The sequence below is a fragment of the Nomascus leucogenys genome, chromosome 22a (genome assembly GCF_006542625.1).
Source record: "Nomascus leucogenys isolate Asia chromosome 22a, Asia_NLE_v1, whole genome shotgun sequence".
In the NCBI taxonomy this organism is placed as follows: domain Eukaryota; kingdom Metazoa; phylum Chordata; class Mammalia; order Primates; family Hylobatidae; genus Nomascus; species Nomascus leucogenys.
In genome coordinates this window covers 49998475-50017657 of record NC_044402.1, presented here as the reverse complement: position 1 = coordinate 50017657, position 19183 = coordinate 49998475, and the positions used below count along the sequence as shown (strand labels likewise).

Sequence of the window (19183 nt, the reverse complement as noted above, 5' to 3'; positions counted from 1 at the left end):
TTCAGATTTAAAAGATCAATTGCTTGGGTGGATAGACAATAATAGGCACCAGCATTGCAGTGGCAATTCATATAAACTTTGATGTTTATTTGACCTTAAGTTAAAAGTGAACCAATAAAAATTAAAAACTAAAATAAGTGAACCGATAATGTTTCAAAGATACTAGAGAAAATAATGCCATCTTGGACTCTACTGATTAGTATCTAAAGAGTATGCTCTTGATTGATGAAATCAGACCTGAAATAATGTTTCTATCTGTGGACAGAATAGGTTTTAAAATGTAAATTAATAAATCAAGCCAAATTCTAAGTAGGAGGGTGAGGATGTGAACTGGCTCCTAATATATATTAAGGCCTGGTCAAGCTCACCAGATCCCTGATTTGTGACTCAAGTTTCAGAAAGTACCTCGGAAGTCTTGTTTGATAAAGCTATATCCATCATTTTGAATAAAAATACGTAATTTGTGTATCATAAAATCTCTCAGGAATGATCCCAAAGTACTTGCCAAGATTTGATCTAGAGTCAACCCCAGATAGATGGACTCTGGTGATGAAGACAGTTCTATCTACTAGAATCAGAACATTTCTGGAAGGAAGGTTACATCAGGGAAATCTGGCTGATGTCAAATCAGAAAGGACCTTGAGTGCTTCATGGAAGAATTTCAAACTAAAAGTGTAAGAATTCAAGAGTAATTGGGGCATTTTAACATGAGTGATATCAACAAACCTGACCTTTAGAAAAGTCATAGAGGCAGAGTGTGAAGGAAATAGGGACTGGAGAAGATCCTGGAAGTGAGGAGACAGCTAAGGGATGAAAGCAAAATTCCTGGAAGGAGATAACAGGGAACTAAGGCTCCAAAAGAGGATGGGTGAAGGGCAATTGCAGCCCCATGGTACCTTTGGGTGTACCAGGGACATGAAGTGTTCCTTGTTTCCTCCTGTTCAGTGTGTGCTCCTGTACCTTCACTTCTCATTGCTGGAGGCAAGGACCCAAGGTACTCAAAAGTCTATCAAGAATGTGGGAACACCAAAACCTATGAAGTTGGGGTTTTAGGCCATTTGACCTACTGATGAGATCTATAATGAAATGTCTCCTTACCTCTCAAGGGCTCATTACTACAAGGTGAGCAAATGTAAATTGTCTCAGATAGTAAAGATTTCATCACAATAATTATGATCCAAATGGAACCAGAGCAAGAGCTCTGGAGTAGGACGGAGAAGTTGCCTTCATTTCACTGTTACCCACCCTGTGACTTTTTATATGTTATCTGTCTCTCTGAGCTTCAGTTTCCTCATACATGAAACTGTGTGAATACAGTTCTAGTTGTTTACCATTATCAGGCCATGTGGTGTTTTATAGTTATTATCACATTTAATTGTCACAGCAGCCCTAGAAGGTAAATAATATTATTATTCTGATTTCACAGATGAGAAAACTGGGGACAGACATACTAACTTTGATTTCAGAGTCAAGGAGCTAGCCAGTGGCACTGACAGGTATTGAATTCAATGGTCTTTATAGCCTCGTAGTCAAAGCTTCAGCCATTTTTTTCAGCTAAAAGCAGGAGAAGGGTAAAGAGCTTGGGAATGTGTGTAGGTCTGTTCCATAAGAGGAAAGCATCTGACCTGCTGCCCTAAGGAGCTGCATAGCTGGATCAGGTATCAGTGATCAGGACATAGATTATAGGCTTTTGAAAAGAGCTCAGAAATCTGAGATAACTAAAAGCTTGTCTTTCAAGAGAGTTCACAAGAACTCAACCCCACCCAGATGTAGTTTCAAGAGGCAGAGAATGCCTTTTCTGTGAAGCTGGCAGAGGCAAGGCAGGTGGAGCAGGCTTGATGGTGAGGGGCTTACAACTGAAGAGGAAGGGGGTGTGTGTAGGGAGTGGAGGTGGGTGTGTATGAATGCCACTCTGCAATTGGAGGGTGCTTCTTCAAACTGGTCCTTGCCAAGGGCTCAAAATGGGCTGAAATCCTGGGGACCTCAGAGTCGTCTAAAACTCCTAGCCATGTTCCGTCAGTTCCAGGCCTCCTGTCTTGTCCCATTGTTCCTGGTTGGCTTTGCTCAGCAGACCTTAAAGCCTCAAAATAGGAAGGTGAGCATGGGGCAGGGGATCCGAGCTGATTCCAGCACATGATGACCAACCTGACTGCCAGAGTTGTGAGGAGTTCTCTCCTCTCTGCTTTCGAAGGACAAGATCTGCATTCCCAGCCCTTCTTCACAAATCCTGACATTGCTATCCTTAGCAGGCTCTCCCTAAATCCACTGTCTCTTACTTGCATCTTTTCCTCTGCACCTAGTAGCTCTTTGAACTGAATGTATGTGGAGTGGGGTTGGGAGTCTGCCTCAGCACATTCCCCTTTGCCACTTCCCCCTGGTGGCCCCTTGAAAGCCTAGAGCCTGTCCCCTTCATGCTGGTCCGTAGATCCCAACAAATGAGGCATGAAGTAGCAAATGGATTGAGAGGGAGCCTGCCCTGGTTACTCCTGGAAAGGCTGCTCAGCCAGAAACCCAGAGGGAGACATGAGAGAATCTGGGGTTGGGATCTGCACTAGGAGTTTCAAGGTCACGGAAAGAGGAGCTCCCCCACCCCCACACTCCCTAGAAAAATAAAACACATAAGGCCAATATGGTTGTCCACCAATAATAATTTTAGGGAAGTTCATGAGGTGAGGTAGAGACAAAGCTCAGCTCAGAGTAGGCTTTGTTCTCAGATCTTGGTGTTGCTCCCAAATCTCCTGATGCCATTTAGAAAAGTCCCCCCACTGGATGTCGATAGCCACCCCTGTAAAAGACGTGTATATATGTCTTAGGATGCAGACTGAGCAGATCACCTGAGGCACCCACAAATTTTAACTTTAAAATCAGATGAATTTATTCAAAAGCAGCCTCAGTGGTGGCCATATGCTAATTATATATCTTTTGTTAGTTCCTTTCTTTCCTCTATAAAAGGTGGCGAACAATGCCCATCATATAATGCAGTGATTCCCAGACTCCAGCTTACCTAAGAGAGAGCTGGTAAAGCACAATTGCTGGGCCCCACCCAAGAGTTTCTGAGTCAGTAAGTTTTAGGGGGAGCCCAGGAACTTGCATTTCTAAAATGCTTCCAGTTGATACTCATGCAGGTCTCCAAACCTGAAGCTTTGAGCTTTAATCTCTGTTATTGTGTTCATATGAAGTGTAAGATGGTGCCTATTAAATGCCATAAGACAGCTTACTTACTTTCAAGAAAGGTAACAGATCACTTGAAAGGGACAACCTCCAAGGGTCATCCAGATCTATGTCAGCCACTGCTGCCTGGTTGGGTGTGGAATTCTCAATGTAAAATATCATCTTGTGAATTAAAAGCTGCGTTCTAGGGTATTCTGTCTTCTTCAAACAGATGTAAGCAAACTAGAGCAGAACTGAAAACTGAGTAGGAAGGATTGAGCTCTTCAAGTCTGCAGTTTTCTTGGGATTCTGCATCTCATTTCACAGAGTGACATCCACATGAGAAGCAAATCTTTGGAAGCTGTTGCACCCAGAGCTAAGGTAGCACAAAGGCAAGAAAATTGAGGCACACAAATGACAGCTCACATGGTGATTTCCGTGTGACTTTTTATTATAGTAGTAAGAAAGACAAATGCTGGAAATTATTTAGCTCAGACGTAAGGTGTCATGAAGGCAAAGAGAATGCAGGCACATAGATGACAACCCCATCATTGTGGGTTTCTTAGGCTAATGTTCCCAAATATTGTGACTAATGTATATGCACAGATGTGTACAGAAGTATGGACTCAGAAGGAAAGGGCTTGCCCCTAGGTCAAGCCTCCTTCTCTCCAAGAATAATGAAGGAGAAGCTATGGCCTCGTGTCCTGGTAACAGACTCAGAAGATGATAAAGGGTTTCTTGCCCCACTCTCCCCACAGTAGCTCACCTACAGGCAATTCCTTCACTGCATGGGGTATGCTTTTATGGACTGAGATCCTGTGAAGCCCAGTTTAAATTACTCTAAAATTCTATGACTTTTCTTCATATGACCAGGAATAAATATAGCCTCTCTTAGCAGATAACATCTTAGCCTTTTGTTCCAGGTTCTGTATGCCTTTTATTCTTGGCATGCTTGTGGGTAGAAAGTTTTTCCACTCTGTGCTTTCTATTTTATGAACTTTAATTCATGAGCAGTCCAGGCTGGTTCACCACAATATAAAGATGAGAAGTGGGTGTCATGGATGAGTTTTGAAGGTACCAGTGAAACCGGAAAAGTTCCCTTGTTCCTCTCACAGGGCATGCGATGGGGGGTGTGGCTCGCTTCTTCAGTTCCCCGCTGCTCAAACCTCTACGGGAGCAGAGGGGGAGCATACAGACGGGCAGATTGTGGGGCTCCGACCCCAAGGCAGTGTCTAGGGGTGAATGTTTACAGCTGAAGCCCCAGTGGGCGTGTGTTACAGGGTGCTCTTAGTTCAGCCACCCATAGGCGGCTTGTGTTAGCTCCATTAGACCCCTGCCTTATCAGAAAGACAGAGGGCTTTCCGTATCCCAGGGTTCTTGCCTTGGTTTACAGGTAGAATCAGATCACACGTGGGCTTGGAGAATGAGTGCAAGGTTTTATTGAGTGGAAGTAGCTCTCAGCAGATGGGGGAGCCAAAAGAAGGATGGTTTTTCCCTGGAGTCCGGCCAAACTCCGTGTCCTTCCGCTGTCAATGGCCTTCCGGTGTGCTCCTACGATGGTGCATCGCTCCTACGATGGTGCATCGCTCCTACGATGGTGCATCCGTCTCCACGTCCAGCCAGTCGAGTGTGTTCCTCTGCTGATGTGCTCCTCTCCGCATCCATCGCCTGTGTCTCAGGGTTTTTATAGGCCTGCTAGGGTCTCAGGGTTTTTATAGGCACAGGATGGGATCATGGCAGGTAACATTTGAGTGAGAAGGCAGGAGTGCCTGTCCTCATTTAGGTCCGTAGGCACAGGCCCAAGAGTGGAGCCCTAGTCAGGTACCCGCCTTTCTCTACCCAGCACTTCCCCGCCGCCCGTCCCCCCATCACCAGTGATTACCCCAGTGGCAAGCCTGGAAAGGCCCTTCAGTGGCATCTGGAGAAGTTATGGGCCTGATTTGGGGGGACAGGAATTACAATATAAGAACATGTAGTTGAGAAGTTTGCGTAAAGGTTACTTATGAGAAATCCTGCAAAAATCTGTTAAGAGTATCTGAGAGAGGACAGCATGACTTGAATGGGGAGTTAGGGTGTCGGGGGAGAATGCAGTGTCAGGGAACAGAGGTAAATGGTATTAATCTTCTGGAAACGGGAAGAATATTATGAAATGCTTGTCTTGCCACACACACAAAAAAATGGATTATAATTTAGAAGACATAAATTCTAGCTATGGCATCAGCTCTAACTAAAAATTTTACTTGGAAAGATCCTTTCAGTTCTTAGAATTTCAAGATATTACATGAAGGGTCTTTGAGTGTTTTGAAAAAGTCCACAAACGTTGGGAATTATTGTTTATCTTATATCGTTATGGTTATTTTTGTAACATTCCAGGTGGATTGCAACAAAGGGGTGACAGGCACTATCTATGAGTATGGAGCCCTCACTCTCAATGGCGAGGAGTACATCCAGTTCAAGCAGTTTGCAGGCAAGCACGTCCTGTTTGTCAATGTAGCCACCTATTGAGGCTTGGCAGCTCAGTATCCTGGTAAGAACTCACGTTTCAACTCTTTTGGAAGCAGCATTGCCAGATAGCCATATTCTAATTCCAGAAGGTTTTACCAATGTGTTATTGGAGGATGCGATGGGAGAACTGATCAGGTGACTCTACCTCCCTAAATGCTGCTCCTGCTTTGCTCCTTAGAATATCAGGATAATTATTTCCAGATTTGAGAACTAAGACCTTCCCAAAGACTTAAAGACCACCAGGAGCACACTTGTAGTTGAACAAGTTGAATGTGTTACTCGGTGCCCTGAAGGAGAACATGTTCTGTAGAGAACCATGGGGTTTCTTAGTAAGAAAGTATTAGAAAGGACTTACTATAGAATCTGAACTTTTGTTAGGTGATTTGGAGATGAGTTCAAGGAACTGAAGTTCTGTTCTGGATTGGATGCCATCCAGAACTGTAAGCAATTATATGATTCGGTATCTTAATCAATCATATCTACATGGGGAGAGAAACGGAGACTAAAGCTGTAACTGGGAAAGAAGCAGCAGTCACTCATATTGGCAAGAATAGGGTGGCACCTGGTCATTGTTGTGATTTGGACAATGTTCATGCTTTGTCTATGTTCAGTTACAATTATGCAGTGGCCTTGTTTTTGTCTTGATTCATCATGATCACATGTTATGTGATATTGAGGTTCTATGAAATTGTTTGTTTCCTAGGAGAGTGCTAAAGACTAGCTGTAACTCCCAGGCCAGTTAGTTACCTGGCTTTCAAGGACTGATTTTATGCTTCTCATCAATTACTTCTGATAAAAACAGGAGAGATGAGTGATCTTTGATATTCTGGAAAATGCCCTTGGGTTCTGTAGGCACCTGCAAATGACAAAGAGGGAAATGAAGTTTTCTGTCTGGGAAGGCTTTGATTGGTACAAAGGCTGTGTAGTGTGACTGGCAATGTAGAAGAATGCTCTATCTCGCCAACCTTGGCCTAACCTTCTGTGGTAGCTGAGGTGTGTTTCCATTTACTTTGTGCCCTTATCGGAGAAGAGTTTGGTATTACTGTTGATCCAGAAAAGGTTATTTAAAATTCTAGATCAATTATACTAGAGATAGATACAGCTTTGGACAGGCCAAGAACTTTATTCTATGCTTTTAAAAAATGGCTCAAGATAAATTTAAAAGATTTATTGCACCAAATGCCACAGAGAAATGGATCAAAATAATACATGAACAAATTTTGCTTTGAGACAGTCTCGCTCTGTCGCCCAGGCTGGAGTGCAGTGGCGTGATCTCAGCTCACTGCAACCTCTGCCTCCCAGGTTCAAGTGATTCTTGTGCCTCAGCCTCCCGAGTAGCTGGGATTACAGGCGTGCACCACTATATCTAGCTAGTTTTGGGTTTTTTTTTTTTTTTTTTTTTTTGCGTTTTTAGCAGAGACAGGGTTTTGCCATGTTGGCCAGGCTGATCTCGAACTCCTGACCTCAAGTGATCCACAAGCCTTGGCCTCCTAAAGTGCTGGGATTACAAACGTGAGCCACCACACCTGGCCTATACAAAAACAAGTTTTAAGAAAAATTTTCCACACATTGACACTGTTATCTGTTCAACTGATCAAAAATATATAAACCCTATCAATTTTTCTTAATGGATTTTCAATAATAAAAATCCCAGAACTTTATCCGTTTTAAGTAACACTTAAAGTCAAGCATATTGTAATCTCATGTCTAAAAGATCTGGCTCACCAAATTTTGCCATTTTAAAATTAGCATTCAGAGGATGCTACATGATTTAAGCAAAAATTCTAATAAAATGCCGGCTCCTCCAAAGTACAAATGGCTCACATTTACCAAGAGAAGCTAAATACTTTTCCAATTTAATGGTAAAATTATGCATAAAAAGATGGTCTCAAAAGTACAGATTAGGATAAGAATCACACATTTAAAATAATTTGGGGGTCACTTTGTTATTATTATTATTTTTGAGACAGGGTCTTGCTCTGTCACCCAGGCTGGAGTGCAGGGGCACGATCTTGGCTCACTGTAACCTCTACCTCTGGGATTCAAGCTATTCTCTTGCCTCAGCCTCCCAAAGAGCTGGGACTGCAAGTGCATATCACCTCGCCTGGCTAATTTTTTTTTTTTTTTTTTTTTTTTTTTTAGTAGAGACTGGATTTCACCGTGTTGGTTAGGCTGCTCTCGAACTCCTGGCCTCAAGTGATCCAACTGCTTCAACCTCCCAAAGTGCTGGGATTATAGGCATGAGCCACCACACCCAGCCTCAATTTTTTTATTTTTATGTACGATCAAGTCTAGGGAAAACGTGAAAAGCTACACACTAAATTTTTATTATAAGAGCCCAAACAACAATTTAGTATCATTTAGTAAGCGAGAAAGTTAAAAGAACTTGCCAAAGGAATAGAATCAAGTTCTGCTAAGTGTGTCTACTATAGGACCTCAGGACCTAGGTATTAGAGCCCAAAGAACAGTTTTGTATCATTTAGCAAGCAAGAATTCTCCTCCCTTCCAAAAGTTAAATTTGAAAAATATGTTAAATTTTAAAAGTTGTGATGTGTAAACAGCAATTCCATGGAATGTGAAGCTGCTCTTAAATTTGTTTTAATTTAATTTTAACTTAAATTTGCTAAATATTGAATAGGCAATATACTTCCAACATTCAAAATTCAAGAGATATAAAAAGGTTTAACAGTGGCACTTGCCATGTTCCCTTCTCTTTAGGCAACCATTATTATACGTTTATGGTGTATATTTCCAGAAATCTATTATGCATATACAAGCAAACATTTCTGTCTCACTTTCTTTCTCTCAAGCACATACACATACACAAACATACACACAGAAATGATTATGCACATTGCTTTTTCACATATATCACATACAATGGGGACAGGAGTGGTGGCTCACACCTATAATCCCAGCACTTTGGGAGGCCAAGGTGGCCGGATCACTCTTGAACATCAGGTGTTTGAGATCAGCCTTGCCAACATGGTGAAACCCTGCCTCTACTAAAAATACAAAAAATTAGCTGGGCATGGTGGCACATGCCTGTAATCCCAACTACTCAGGAGGCTAAAACACAAGAATCTCTTGAACCTGCGAGGCGGAGGTTGCAGTGAGCTGAAATCCTCCCACTGCACTCCAGCCTGGGTGACAGAGATACTCTGTCTAAAAACAAAACAAAAAAAACATGGTGAGTTTCCTCATTCATTTTAAGGCATAGTATTCCATTGTGTTGCTGTGATATAATTTATTAAATTAGTTCATGAGAATTTTAAAGAGCATCTCATTCAAATTTTATTTCCAGATGAGGAAATTGAGAGAATTAAAGAAACTTGCCAAAGGAATAAAATCAAGGTCTGTTAAGTGTGTCTGCTATAGAAAGGAAATATTCTTGATGGCCAAAGATAAGAGAGAGATGAGTTTCGGTAGTAACCGAAGAACTGTAGAAAAATAGGAAGGCACTCTCTATTTAAGAGGAGGTTCTTAGGGGACATTCTAGCAGGCAGAGCTGAATCTGAATGAGAATGGCTAATACATGTACTGAGGTCTGAGTAACTCTGACCTGAAAATAGCTGAAGATGGAAATTATGATTCAAGTCTAAACAGACAAGTTGGAAGGTTCCTGACAGTAGTAAAGAGCAATTTGGAGTTTGTGGCCTGGCATCCCAGGGCATGTTGCAGCATCAGTTAGGTCACTGGAATTGAGGAGAGGGTACAGAATACTGTAGAGGATAGCCTTGGAATTTCTCTTTCTCTACCACTCCCAGGGTGGAGCACCAAGGAGTACTCCTGGGAATGTGACTGGAACTGGAGTGTCTGGTTGTGTCACCATGGGACATTGTATGAGTGGGGCTGCGGGGATGCGGGGATGCAGGGATAGGTGGGTAGGATTTCCATTTTGTTTGCTTTTTCCTTAGAAATTTTTTTGATCAATTCATCAACTAAGGAAGACAGTGGCATTCAAATCTGACTTCTCTTTAGAACCAAACAGGTCTCCCACACAAGGCTACTAACGTGTGTGTGTGTGTGTGTGTGTGTTTAAAAAAAAAAATAAGAGTTCTCCTTGGATGGTAAAGTGTAGCCAGGCATGGGAGCTACTGTACAAGAAAAACAGCAGCCATTTAGATGCATTTCTGGAAACGTGTGCTCTAGTCTTTTTTTTTCTCTACTCCTTTGATCTCTGTAATCTTGAATCTTTCCCTTCTTAGTCCTCGGTTTATTCATGTGATAAATGGATACATTCAGTGATCTTTCACTGCTTGAGGTAGGCCTCCTGACCAGGCCACCCCTGCTATTCATTCTCCACTTACAGAACTGAATGCACTACAGGAGTTGCTGAAGAATTTTGGTGTCATTGTGTTGGCCTTTCCCTGCAACCAGTTTGGAAAACAAGAACCAGAAACAAACTCAGAAATACTTCTTGGTCTCAAGTGAGTGCTTGCATGGGTCCCTGCAGACGCCCTGTCAGGATTTCCATTCCTCATTCCACCTAGATCCCTGACTATTCTGGAAACTTCTGGGATAGGCCATACATACATGGGTTGAAGCATATCCTTATGATGTTTTGAATTCAATCTATTCTATTCGCAGTGCTCAAATATTATCTTTACTTTTGAATTATTTGATAGTGAGGCTAAGGGAAGATTGAATGGAAAAGAAGCATAGAGAAAAGAAGGAAGTATAAGAAATGGAAATGAAGCAGGAAACCTAAGCTCAAAATATTGCCTTCCAATTTTCTTAGAATTCTCTATTGGCTCCACAAAGCCTATTGCATAAAGTCCTGCTTCCCACAGACTATCTTTTCTTATCTTCCCTGTGCACAGCCTCTTCCCTTTATCTTTAATTTCCTGTGGTAGTGAATGGTGATGGCCATTATTTTCCATCCATGTCTTAATTTGTATCTTGCTGGGAACATTTTGATTCACTGCAGGTATGTGCGTCCAGGTAGTGGCTTTGTCCCCAATTTCCAGCTCTTTGAGAAAGGGGATGTGAATGGAGAAAAAGAACAGAAGGTCTTTACTTGCCTGAAGGTGAGTGAGTATAAACCTGGCATGGATTTGTTAGCTAGAAATGCTCTGAAAGCAGTGGGGCTCATGTCTAGGGTTGTGGCTGGACTTCTTGGAAAAGAGATGCTCAGATAAATTCAAGGCTCATGGCAACATCTGCTGTGAGGCTTTAGCTTTAAGTAGAGGAAACCCATGAGGGACAATAGCTCTGACATGGACTACCCTCCTGTACTGAATGGTAATGATTCATTCATTCAGCAATCATTTATCAGATCTCCAGTATGTGCTATATAATGAGTTAACAAACATTAATAGCATAGTCTCTTCCCTGAAGGAACTCACATTTAATCAGGAGACAGACATGGATGATACAGAATACCATGTGGTAAATGCCTTTAGAGTCACAGAGTGTTAGAAATACAGAATACCAGGATAGAAGGACCCCTGAGGATCTCTTTGTCTACTCAGCCCCAAATGCTGGTCTGCAGAACAAGGCTGGTCCTGCTGAAATTTTCACTCATCCACAGCAAACAAGGGAAAAAAGACAATGCAGAATTTTTCATAAAGCTCAACTTATTGAATATAAGACCAACATTTATTCTGACTTTAAATTACTATTATGTTTACCCATATAAATTGTCCTTTACTTACTCAAAAATGGTGCTATAATCAATTTTATGTGGTTCAACAAGAGTATTTAAAAATCCCTTAATTTTTAAATGTATGCTTATAGTAGACTTTTAATTTTTCTTATTGGCAAAATGAGTATTAGTGATTCTATGTTAATCTCCAAGGAAATAGTTATTGAAATTTTACTGGCTTATGAAGCCTATGAAGCCCCAAACTCTGGGAGCCACTACTCTAAATCAACCTCTTTTTTTTCCGCTAAGGAAACAAACTGTAGAAATGATATGACTTGCCCAAGGAAACAGAAAATAGTCTTTTACTGAATCACCGTGATGAAATCATGGGAATAGAGGAAAGGCAGGGAAAGGAGGAATGCTATTTACCATTATACTCTCTAACTCTCCGTTGTTTGGTAGTTGGTGTATTAGTATTGATACATTGTAGTGTCTGTGGTTGATTGGAAGCATGCAAAGTAGTTAATATATTAAAATACATAATGGTGAGTAGACTTTCTAGTCTAGATATAAAACTGTACCACACAGAAGTAGAAATAAAGTAGAAATAAGTGTATCTCTCTACTTTCTATATCTCTGCTCCAGAACTCCTGCCCTCCGACCTCTGATCTTTTGGGCTCATCAAGCTAACTCTTCTGGGAGCCCATGAAGGTTCATGATATCCGCTGGAACTTTGAGAAATTTCTGGTGGGGCCCGATGGAGTCCCTGTCATGCACTGGTGCCACCAGGCTCCAGTCAGCACAGTCAAGTCAGACATCCTGGAGTACCTAAAGCAGTTCAATACCCACTAGGAACGGCTAGCGACTGGCAGAAGTAACTACCCTGTCTCCCACCTGCAGGAATGTCTAACAAAGCATCCATCTTCCTCCATCTTTGCTCCACACTCCTGCCTACCCAGCCTCCTGATGACCAAACCATCCTGTACTACCCAAGCAGCTGCTTAGCATGTGTGTGTAGCTGTGTGTGTGTGTGTGTGTGTGTGTATGGATATGTAGAATTGTATTTGTTGGTATATGCATAGGTGTATGTATGGTGTGTGTGTGTGTGTGCACGTGCGTGTGTGTGTGTTTGAAGATTAAGGAAAAGAACACCTATCTCCCCAACTCTCTGATCCTGAAATATCTATTCCAAAGGAAAATCATATTTTAGGGTAGATGAATCAGACTATCCTGTGTCCCTAAAAAAGCAATCCCCAGAAGTTGTGACATCTATCCTTTCCCCTTCCTGAAAGTTTAAAGAAAGCAGGAGTTGGCCGCAAGACTCTAGGCCTCGTTCATAGCCTCTCTCCTCTAAGATAGGCATGCATTGTTAAACTCTTCTCTCCTTAATTCTCCTTTATTCCCATGCCACCCAGTAGTTCTCATGTAGGACCTCTGAAGGCAGAGTGAGAGCAGAAACCCCACCTCACATGAAGGGAAGGGCATCTCCGTGATGGTGGATCCCAAAACCCCTCTGGGTCGGACCCTGCCAGAGCCTTCCTTGGTGCCTGTCCCTTAGTGCATTCAGGTCATGGCACCTGGGCAGGGATGTCCCTGTATTCCGAATGATGGGCTTTGTCCTCACCCTGAGCCTCCTCAGCTTTAAGCTTATTTTGGTCACTATCTCAAATTTAAAAATTCTGCAGCAACCTGGCTCTGTGTAGTGTTTTCCCAGTCCCTTATTATGTCCAGTCATGCTTCTTTCTCTGTCACTTTGTCCCTGCTTTCTTGATTCCCTTGCCTTGTTCTTCAGTATTTTGTTTTTCTCAAAAATGCTCTAGAACTTTCCTTGGCACATATAAAAGCACTGGCTGGAACTGGTTGCTCAGAGCTGCTGTGACCGTGAGCACAGATCTCTTCGTGTCAGGTCCCTCTGCACCCTCCCGTTCAGGTCTCTTGACCAGGCCCCTACATGACAGGAATCCTTGCCTCTCAAAGAATCCTCTCTCTCTCTCCAACAAATATGCATATATTTCTGTTTCTAAAATTAATTCATGCTCACTGTTAAAATCTGAAAGCATATAAAAGTAAAAAAGCATAACAAAACAAAATGGAACAAAACCCACTCCTAATCAGAGGTGCAAAGGACCTGCTAGGAAGCCCTATCTGCCCCGTGCCATTTTATAGTTAAAATACAGTGTTTTGTAATTCAAGCAGATTTCAGAAAACCAGATATTAAGGAAAGAAATTAGATGAGGAAGTAAAATAAAATCACTGTTTTTCTCTTCCTTTTTACAAATTACTTGGAACATAGGTATTAGCACTTAAAAATATTTTTTGCACTTAAAAAATGCAGGAAATTTAAATATCAGTGAGTAATTTCAAACATTATAGGGATCATAATCCTGCTGTGTACCTAAATAGAAATGTGGGCCGGGCACAGTGGTGCACACCTGTAATCCCAGCACTTTGGGAGGCCAAGGAGGGTGGATCACCTGAGGTCAGGAGTTCGCGACCAGCCTGACTAACATGGTGAAACCCTGTCTCTACTAAATACAAAAAAATTAGCCGGGCGTGGTGGCATATGCCTGTAATCCGAGCTACTTGGGAGACCAAGACAGGAAAATTGCTTGTTCCCTGGAGGTGGAGGTTGCAATGAGCCGAGATCGCGCCATTGCTCTCCAGCCTGGGTAACAAGAATGAAACTCCATCTCAAAAAAAAAAAAAAAAAGGAAGAAAGAAAAAGAAATGTGATCCATGACTTAATCTTTATTCAGCAACATGAAAATTGACTAACTAAACCAAAAACTGTTAGGAAAATGATTCTTAAGACCTTAAAATTCATAAGTGGTGGATATTTGATACATGAAAAATGGGAAATATTATCAAAATAGTTGGATGCTTTCTTTTCTTAAACTTAACATCTAGTAAGAAAAAATGAATTTAAAAAAATCTGGCTTTCCTTGGCTGTAAACCATAGGATTTGAGAAATCTATAAATCTTTTACTAACCACTGTGGCGGTTGTGAGGGCAGTGAGGAGATTACAGAAACAGCTACCAGTGGTGTTAAGAAATATGTTTCATTTTTTAGCTTCTTTTAAATCTCTGAAGTGGTTAAGTGCCTCTGGGACCTTAATAGTCTTCAGAAGGGTTCCAGACCTGGTAAGATCTGGATAACCAAGGTCCAGAAAGTAGGTGGAGGAGGATGAGTTGACACAATGTATAAAATTCTCTCCAGTTACTGGTTCAGCCTAACCCAGGAACCTGCAGTTGCTCCAGGTGACCAACATTCCTATAGTAATGAAGAAAGAAGACTGCAGCCTTCAGCCTGAATGCATTGTGCCTGAGTATGCGGGAAAGGTCTTCATCCTGCCACTGCTCTGAAAATCCAGGTTCTATACTCCTAATGCCTTCCAGTGGCTGTCCCTGAAGAGAAAATAAACATTGTTCTGGAGAAAGCCAAGACCATAGAAATGAGAAACAGAAATGTCCTTGCAGTGGGAGGTGGGCATAGGTGAGGGGCAGGTTTGGGGGCCAGCAGTCCAGATCAGAATGTCACAAATGATAACGATGATGATGATGGCAATAATAATAATGTAAAATATAATAATAGTGTAAAATGTCTTTATAAAGAGAGGATCAAGACATAAAATTTTCCACTTCTCTCCTCCTCAACCAATCCCTATAGCAGAGCTTAGTCCCCAAGGAAAGTTACACTTACAACCTTCTGGAAGTGGGTGGACTTCTCAGGAGTGTCTAAGGAGCTCCAGTCTGTCATAGTAGTTAAAAGTTTACTATCAGGTGATTATCATCATTACCATCACAGGCACTATTATTGCTGTGGAACTTTTTTCTTCTAACCAGAAGTTCCCACAACTTATTACGCAAATCTGGTACACTAGAGCTAACTGGGTCCATAAATCCCTACACCACAAACAACCTACCAGGTATCTAGAATCATTAAGGCTCCACTGATTACAAAACTTTTGGAGAGAGTTCTCAGGCAGGATGGAAAGGTTCTAAGGTCCTAGAAAACCAGGACTCAGACCCTCTCTAATCAACCTATTCCCAGATTTGCAAAGCAGCCCATAGCAGGAGGTAATAAACCACTGTGGTCTCCCCTGTGGCAGTTAATCTGTGGATGTAATATATTTTCTGTGGACTGTGTGGACACAGGTGGCTCTTAGCCTTGGAGAGTGCCCGTGTCAATTCTGGGAGGTGAATTCTCAAAATATGAGAAGTAGGATGCAGTCTATCCCAGAGCACATCAAATCTTGCTCCTGTGGTCTTATGAACACCTCTTGACTTGGCTTCTGTTCTCTGTAAACAGAATCTGAGACAAGAATTGAGGCACATATAACTTATTGAAAGAATGGTTTCAGAAGAAAGGGAATCTGTGAAGCAGGATAGGGCCAGGAAAAGAGAGAATTAAAATGCAATTTCTGCTGGAGTTTAGCTTCAGAAAAAATCACACTATAATCAATCCCATCTTGAAGGATGAGACATAGCCTCTTGCAGCCTATGTGAGTCAGTCATTGGCTTATGGGCCCACCCTTGAACTCTAGAGGCATAAACTCCCAGGTGAGGTGGCTCCCTTTGGCTGAAGAAAATTCTTTGGAAAAGGTGGCCACTGAGAATAATACTCTGGAGAAGGGGCAGCTCTGAGCCATTAGCAGCCAAAACTCAGAGCAAGTGGAGATGCAGTCACTGGCCCAGTAAAGCCCGTCTGGGTAAGGCTGTGGAGACCACCTATTACCCTCCACAAATGAGTCATTATTGAGGGAAATCTCGAGTAGAGGCCCTGAGAAAAGGACATTGACAATCAGTCATCATTTTCCCTTTCTTGACTTCTATCTCTAGGAAATTGGTTCTCAAAGCATAGTCCTCTGGCCAGCAGCAGTAGCATCACTTGAGAACTTAGAAATGCAGTTTTCAGATCTCTCCTGGGCTCACCGACCAAGAAGCCCTGGGCTGGGTCCAGCAGTCTGTTTTCAAAAGGCTTCCAGTTGATCCTAATACATGCTAAAGTTTGAGGACCATTGCTCTAAGGAATAGAGAATTTGCAGAAAATATTGTCATTTTGACATAGGATGAGTAAGGAGAACTTCTCTTGTACTTCATGTGGCCACTGACTCCTCTGCACAGTCAAGCCACACTGCCTCTCACTCAGTCCTTAGGTGTCCCCAGGGTTAACATGGACAATCCAGCTGTGCCCTTGGTTTATTAGTTTCCTCAGTCTCTGATCCACATCATCTTCATTTAGGTCCAAATTCAAGATGTGTTATCTGACAAAGACTCTCTCCTTGACCCAACTTTAGTCAGGGTTCTCTGAGCCTTTGTGACATCATAAGAAATATGTATATTTGGTCTTTCCTCCCAACTCTTGGCATTGAGCTTCTAAAATCCTTGTAACTTTCTGAGTGACAGGGATGATAAGAGGTTCTTTTGTTACATTTGGTCTTAGTCCCTGGTTCCCAACACAAGAGCTTTTAAGACCCTTGGAATCTCCTAAATAATAACTGTCTTTGTGTATCTTAATGAGATGACTGGTGGCTGAAAGTCCCCAGATAGCTTCAGACTGAAGTCTGGTTGCCAGAGAAACATCCATGGCGATTAAAGATTTGGAAATTTCAGCACCCCAGCCCACTTCGGAGGAGGGCAGAGGAGCTGCTAATTGACCCAGTCACCAAAAGCCAATGATTTAATCAATCATGCTTGTGTAATGAAATCTCCATAAAACTCCTAAACAACAGAACTCATAGAGCTTCTGGGTTGGTGAACACACGGAGTTACTGGGAGTGTGGTGCCCCCAGAGAAGACACGAAAGCTCTATATTCCTCCCCATACCTTGCCAAGTGTATCTCTTCATCTATATCCTTTGTCATATCCTTAAAATAAACTGACGAACGTAAGTAAATGTTTCCCTGAGTCTTGTAAGTTGTTATAACAAATTATCAAACTTCAGGGGGAGGTTGTAGGAACCCTCAATTTACAGCAATTGGTCAGAAATATGAGTGAAAACCTGGGACTTATGATTGACATGTGAAGTGGGGGACAGTCTTGTGGAACTGAGCCCTTGAGCCCTTCATCTGTAGAGTCTGCACTAATTACAGGTAGTTAGTGTCAGAATTGAGTTGCAGTGTCAACACTCAGTTTGTGTCTGCAGAATTGGAGAATTTCTTGGAGTGGAAAACTCACACATATGGTGTCAGAAGTTTTGTGAGGGTATAGAAAAACAGTCTTTTCTTTTAGCCTTCTCAAGTAGGCCTTGGCTTTCGACTGCCTTCAGCAAGACTCCTCCTATCAGTTTACTGAGAATCTCCCCAAGTCTGGTATCTGCACAGATTATTAATCCTCTACCCTCAACTTCTAAGTCCTTAGCCTACCATTAGCAAGAATCTTGTTAGGCCAGTTTAGCAAGAATCTTCCTCCCTTTGATAATCTGTGCTTAGTAATTTTCCATCATCTACGACACTGTCACTCTGCCTGTTGGCTGTAAATCCCTATTTGTCCCCATTGTATTCAGCGTTGAGTTCACTCTCTCTCCCGAATTGCAATAGTCTTAAAGTCTTTACTAGCACTTTACAAAGTGCCAAAATAATCTTTCTTTAATATATCTTTTCAAATACATTGTGATTTGGAGTAAAATTAAAAGTTCTCATTTTCTCTTCTTTCTTTACCCCTTCCCCTCCTGACCTCCAGCTGGCATTGCTCTGATTGCAAGTTTTCTCTTGCTCTTTCAAGTGTTAGGTTACAAACTTTCTTTTCTTTGAATCTCTGTGAAGTTCCTGGATAGGGATTCCATGCCCCTCTAAAACTTTCCTTATGAAACCATATTGACTGTCTACCTTTTCTTGATTCCTTGCAAAGGGAAAAGCAAACTAGTTTTAATTCTTTCAGACTCCTTTTGGCCTTTAAAATACAGTGGGGTCAGGAGTGGTGGCTCATGCCTGTTATCCCAACATGTTGGGAGGCCGAGGCAGGAGTTTAAGACTGGGCAACATAGTGAGACCCCATCCCTACAAAAAATAAAATTAGCCAGGTGTGGTGGCACACACCTATAGTCCCAGCTACTAAGAAGGCTGAGGTGAGAGGATTACTTGAGTTCAGGAGGTCGAGGCTCCAGTGAGCAGAGATTGCACCATGTACTCCAGCCTGGGTGACAGAGTGAGACCCTGTCTCAAAATAAAATAAAATAAAATAAAATAAAATGAAATAAAATGAAAAAATAAAATGAAACAAAACACAGTGGCCTCAACTCAGCTATGAACCATTTTATAACCTCAGAGTGCCACCTAGAGTGTATGTAGTGCTTATACCAATTTTTAGATTATAACTCAAGTTTATCTTCCCTTTTTCCAGGTCTTTATTCTTTTCTCTCTTTCCAGTTTCCTCTGTGTTTCTTTGCCTCCAGCCAGACAAGTTAATAGAAATGGAATTATCACCTTATAAGTTATGTTTGAAGACACTCTACACCTGACAAAGAGAGCTTCATCTTTATCTGTAGAGCCTCAGAATCATTTCTATTCAGAATACTGACTTTCTAGGGTTCCCCTTCCAAAAACAAAGACCTCTAAGTTCAATGGCTCCTGAAATATGAGTTTGCTGTATGATTTTATTATATTCAGATATAGGAAATAGGAAAACAAAGTGGATGGATAAAACCAATTTAGATAGTACGTAAGCTAATAGCTTACAAGATGAGGCAAAATTCACAAGATGTGTTAACTATAGATAAATTAATAAGTAGCTTGTGAGACAGAGGCAGCATTCATAAGTTGTGTTAAATACACATACAAGTACAGTAGTAACATGGAAGCTATGTTACAGATAGAATAAATAGAATATATGATGGAACAAACAGTAGTGTTATTTGGAAAGGAGCAGAAAGATGAATGGTAATCAAAACTAAATGACATTCAATTTTTCTATTCTCTTATTAGAGAAAAATTGAGTCCTCAA

At 41.7% G+C, this 19183-nt stretch overlaps 1 protein-coding gene across 1 annotated transcript; it reads left to right on the top strand.

Annotated features, from left to right (window-relative positions):
- Positions 1-2008: 2008 nt before the first annotated feature.
- On the top strand, positions 2009-12094 carry GPX6 (glutathione peroxidase 6). Its single transcript, XM_003271998.2, is given in 5 exon segments — positions 2009-2095; positions 5524-5677; positions 9968-10085; positions 10586-10685; positions 11888-12094. Coding segments are annotated over 5 exon segments (666 nt in total).
- The last annotated feature ends 7089 nt before the right edge of the window (positions 12095-19183 follow it).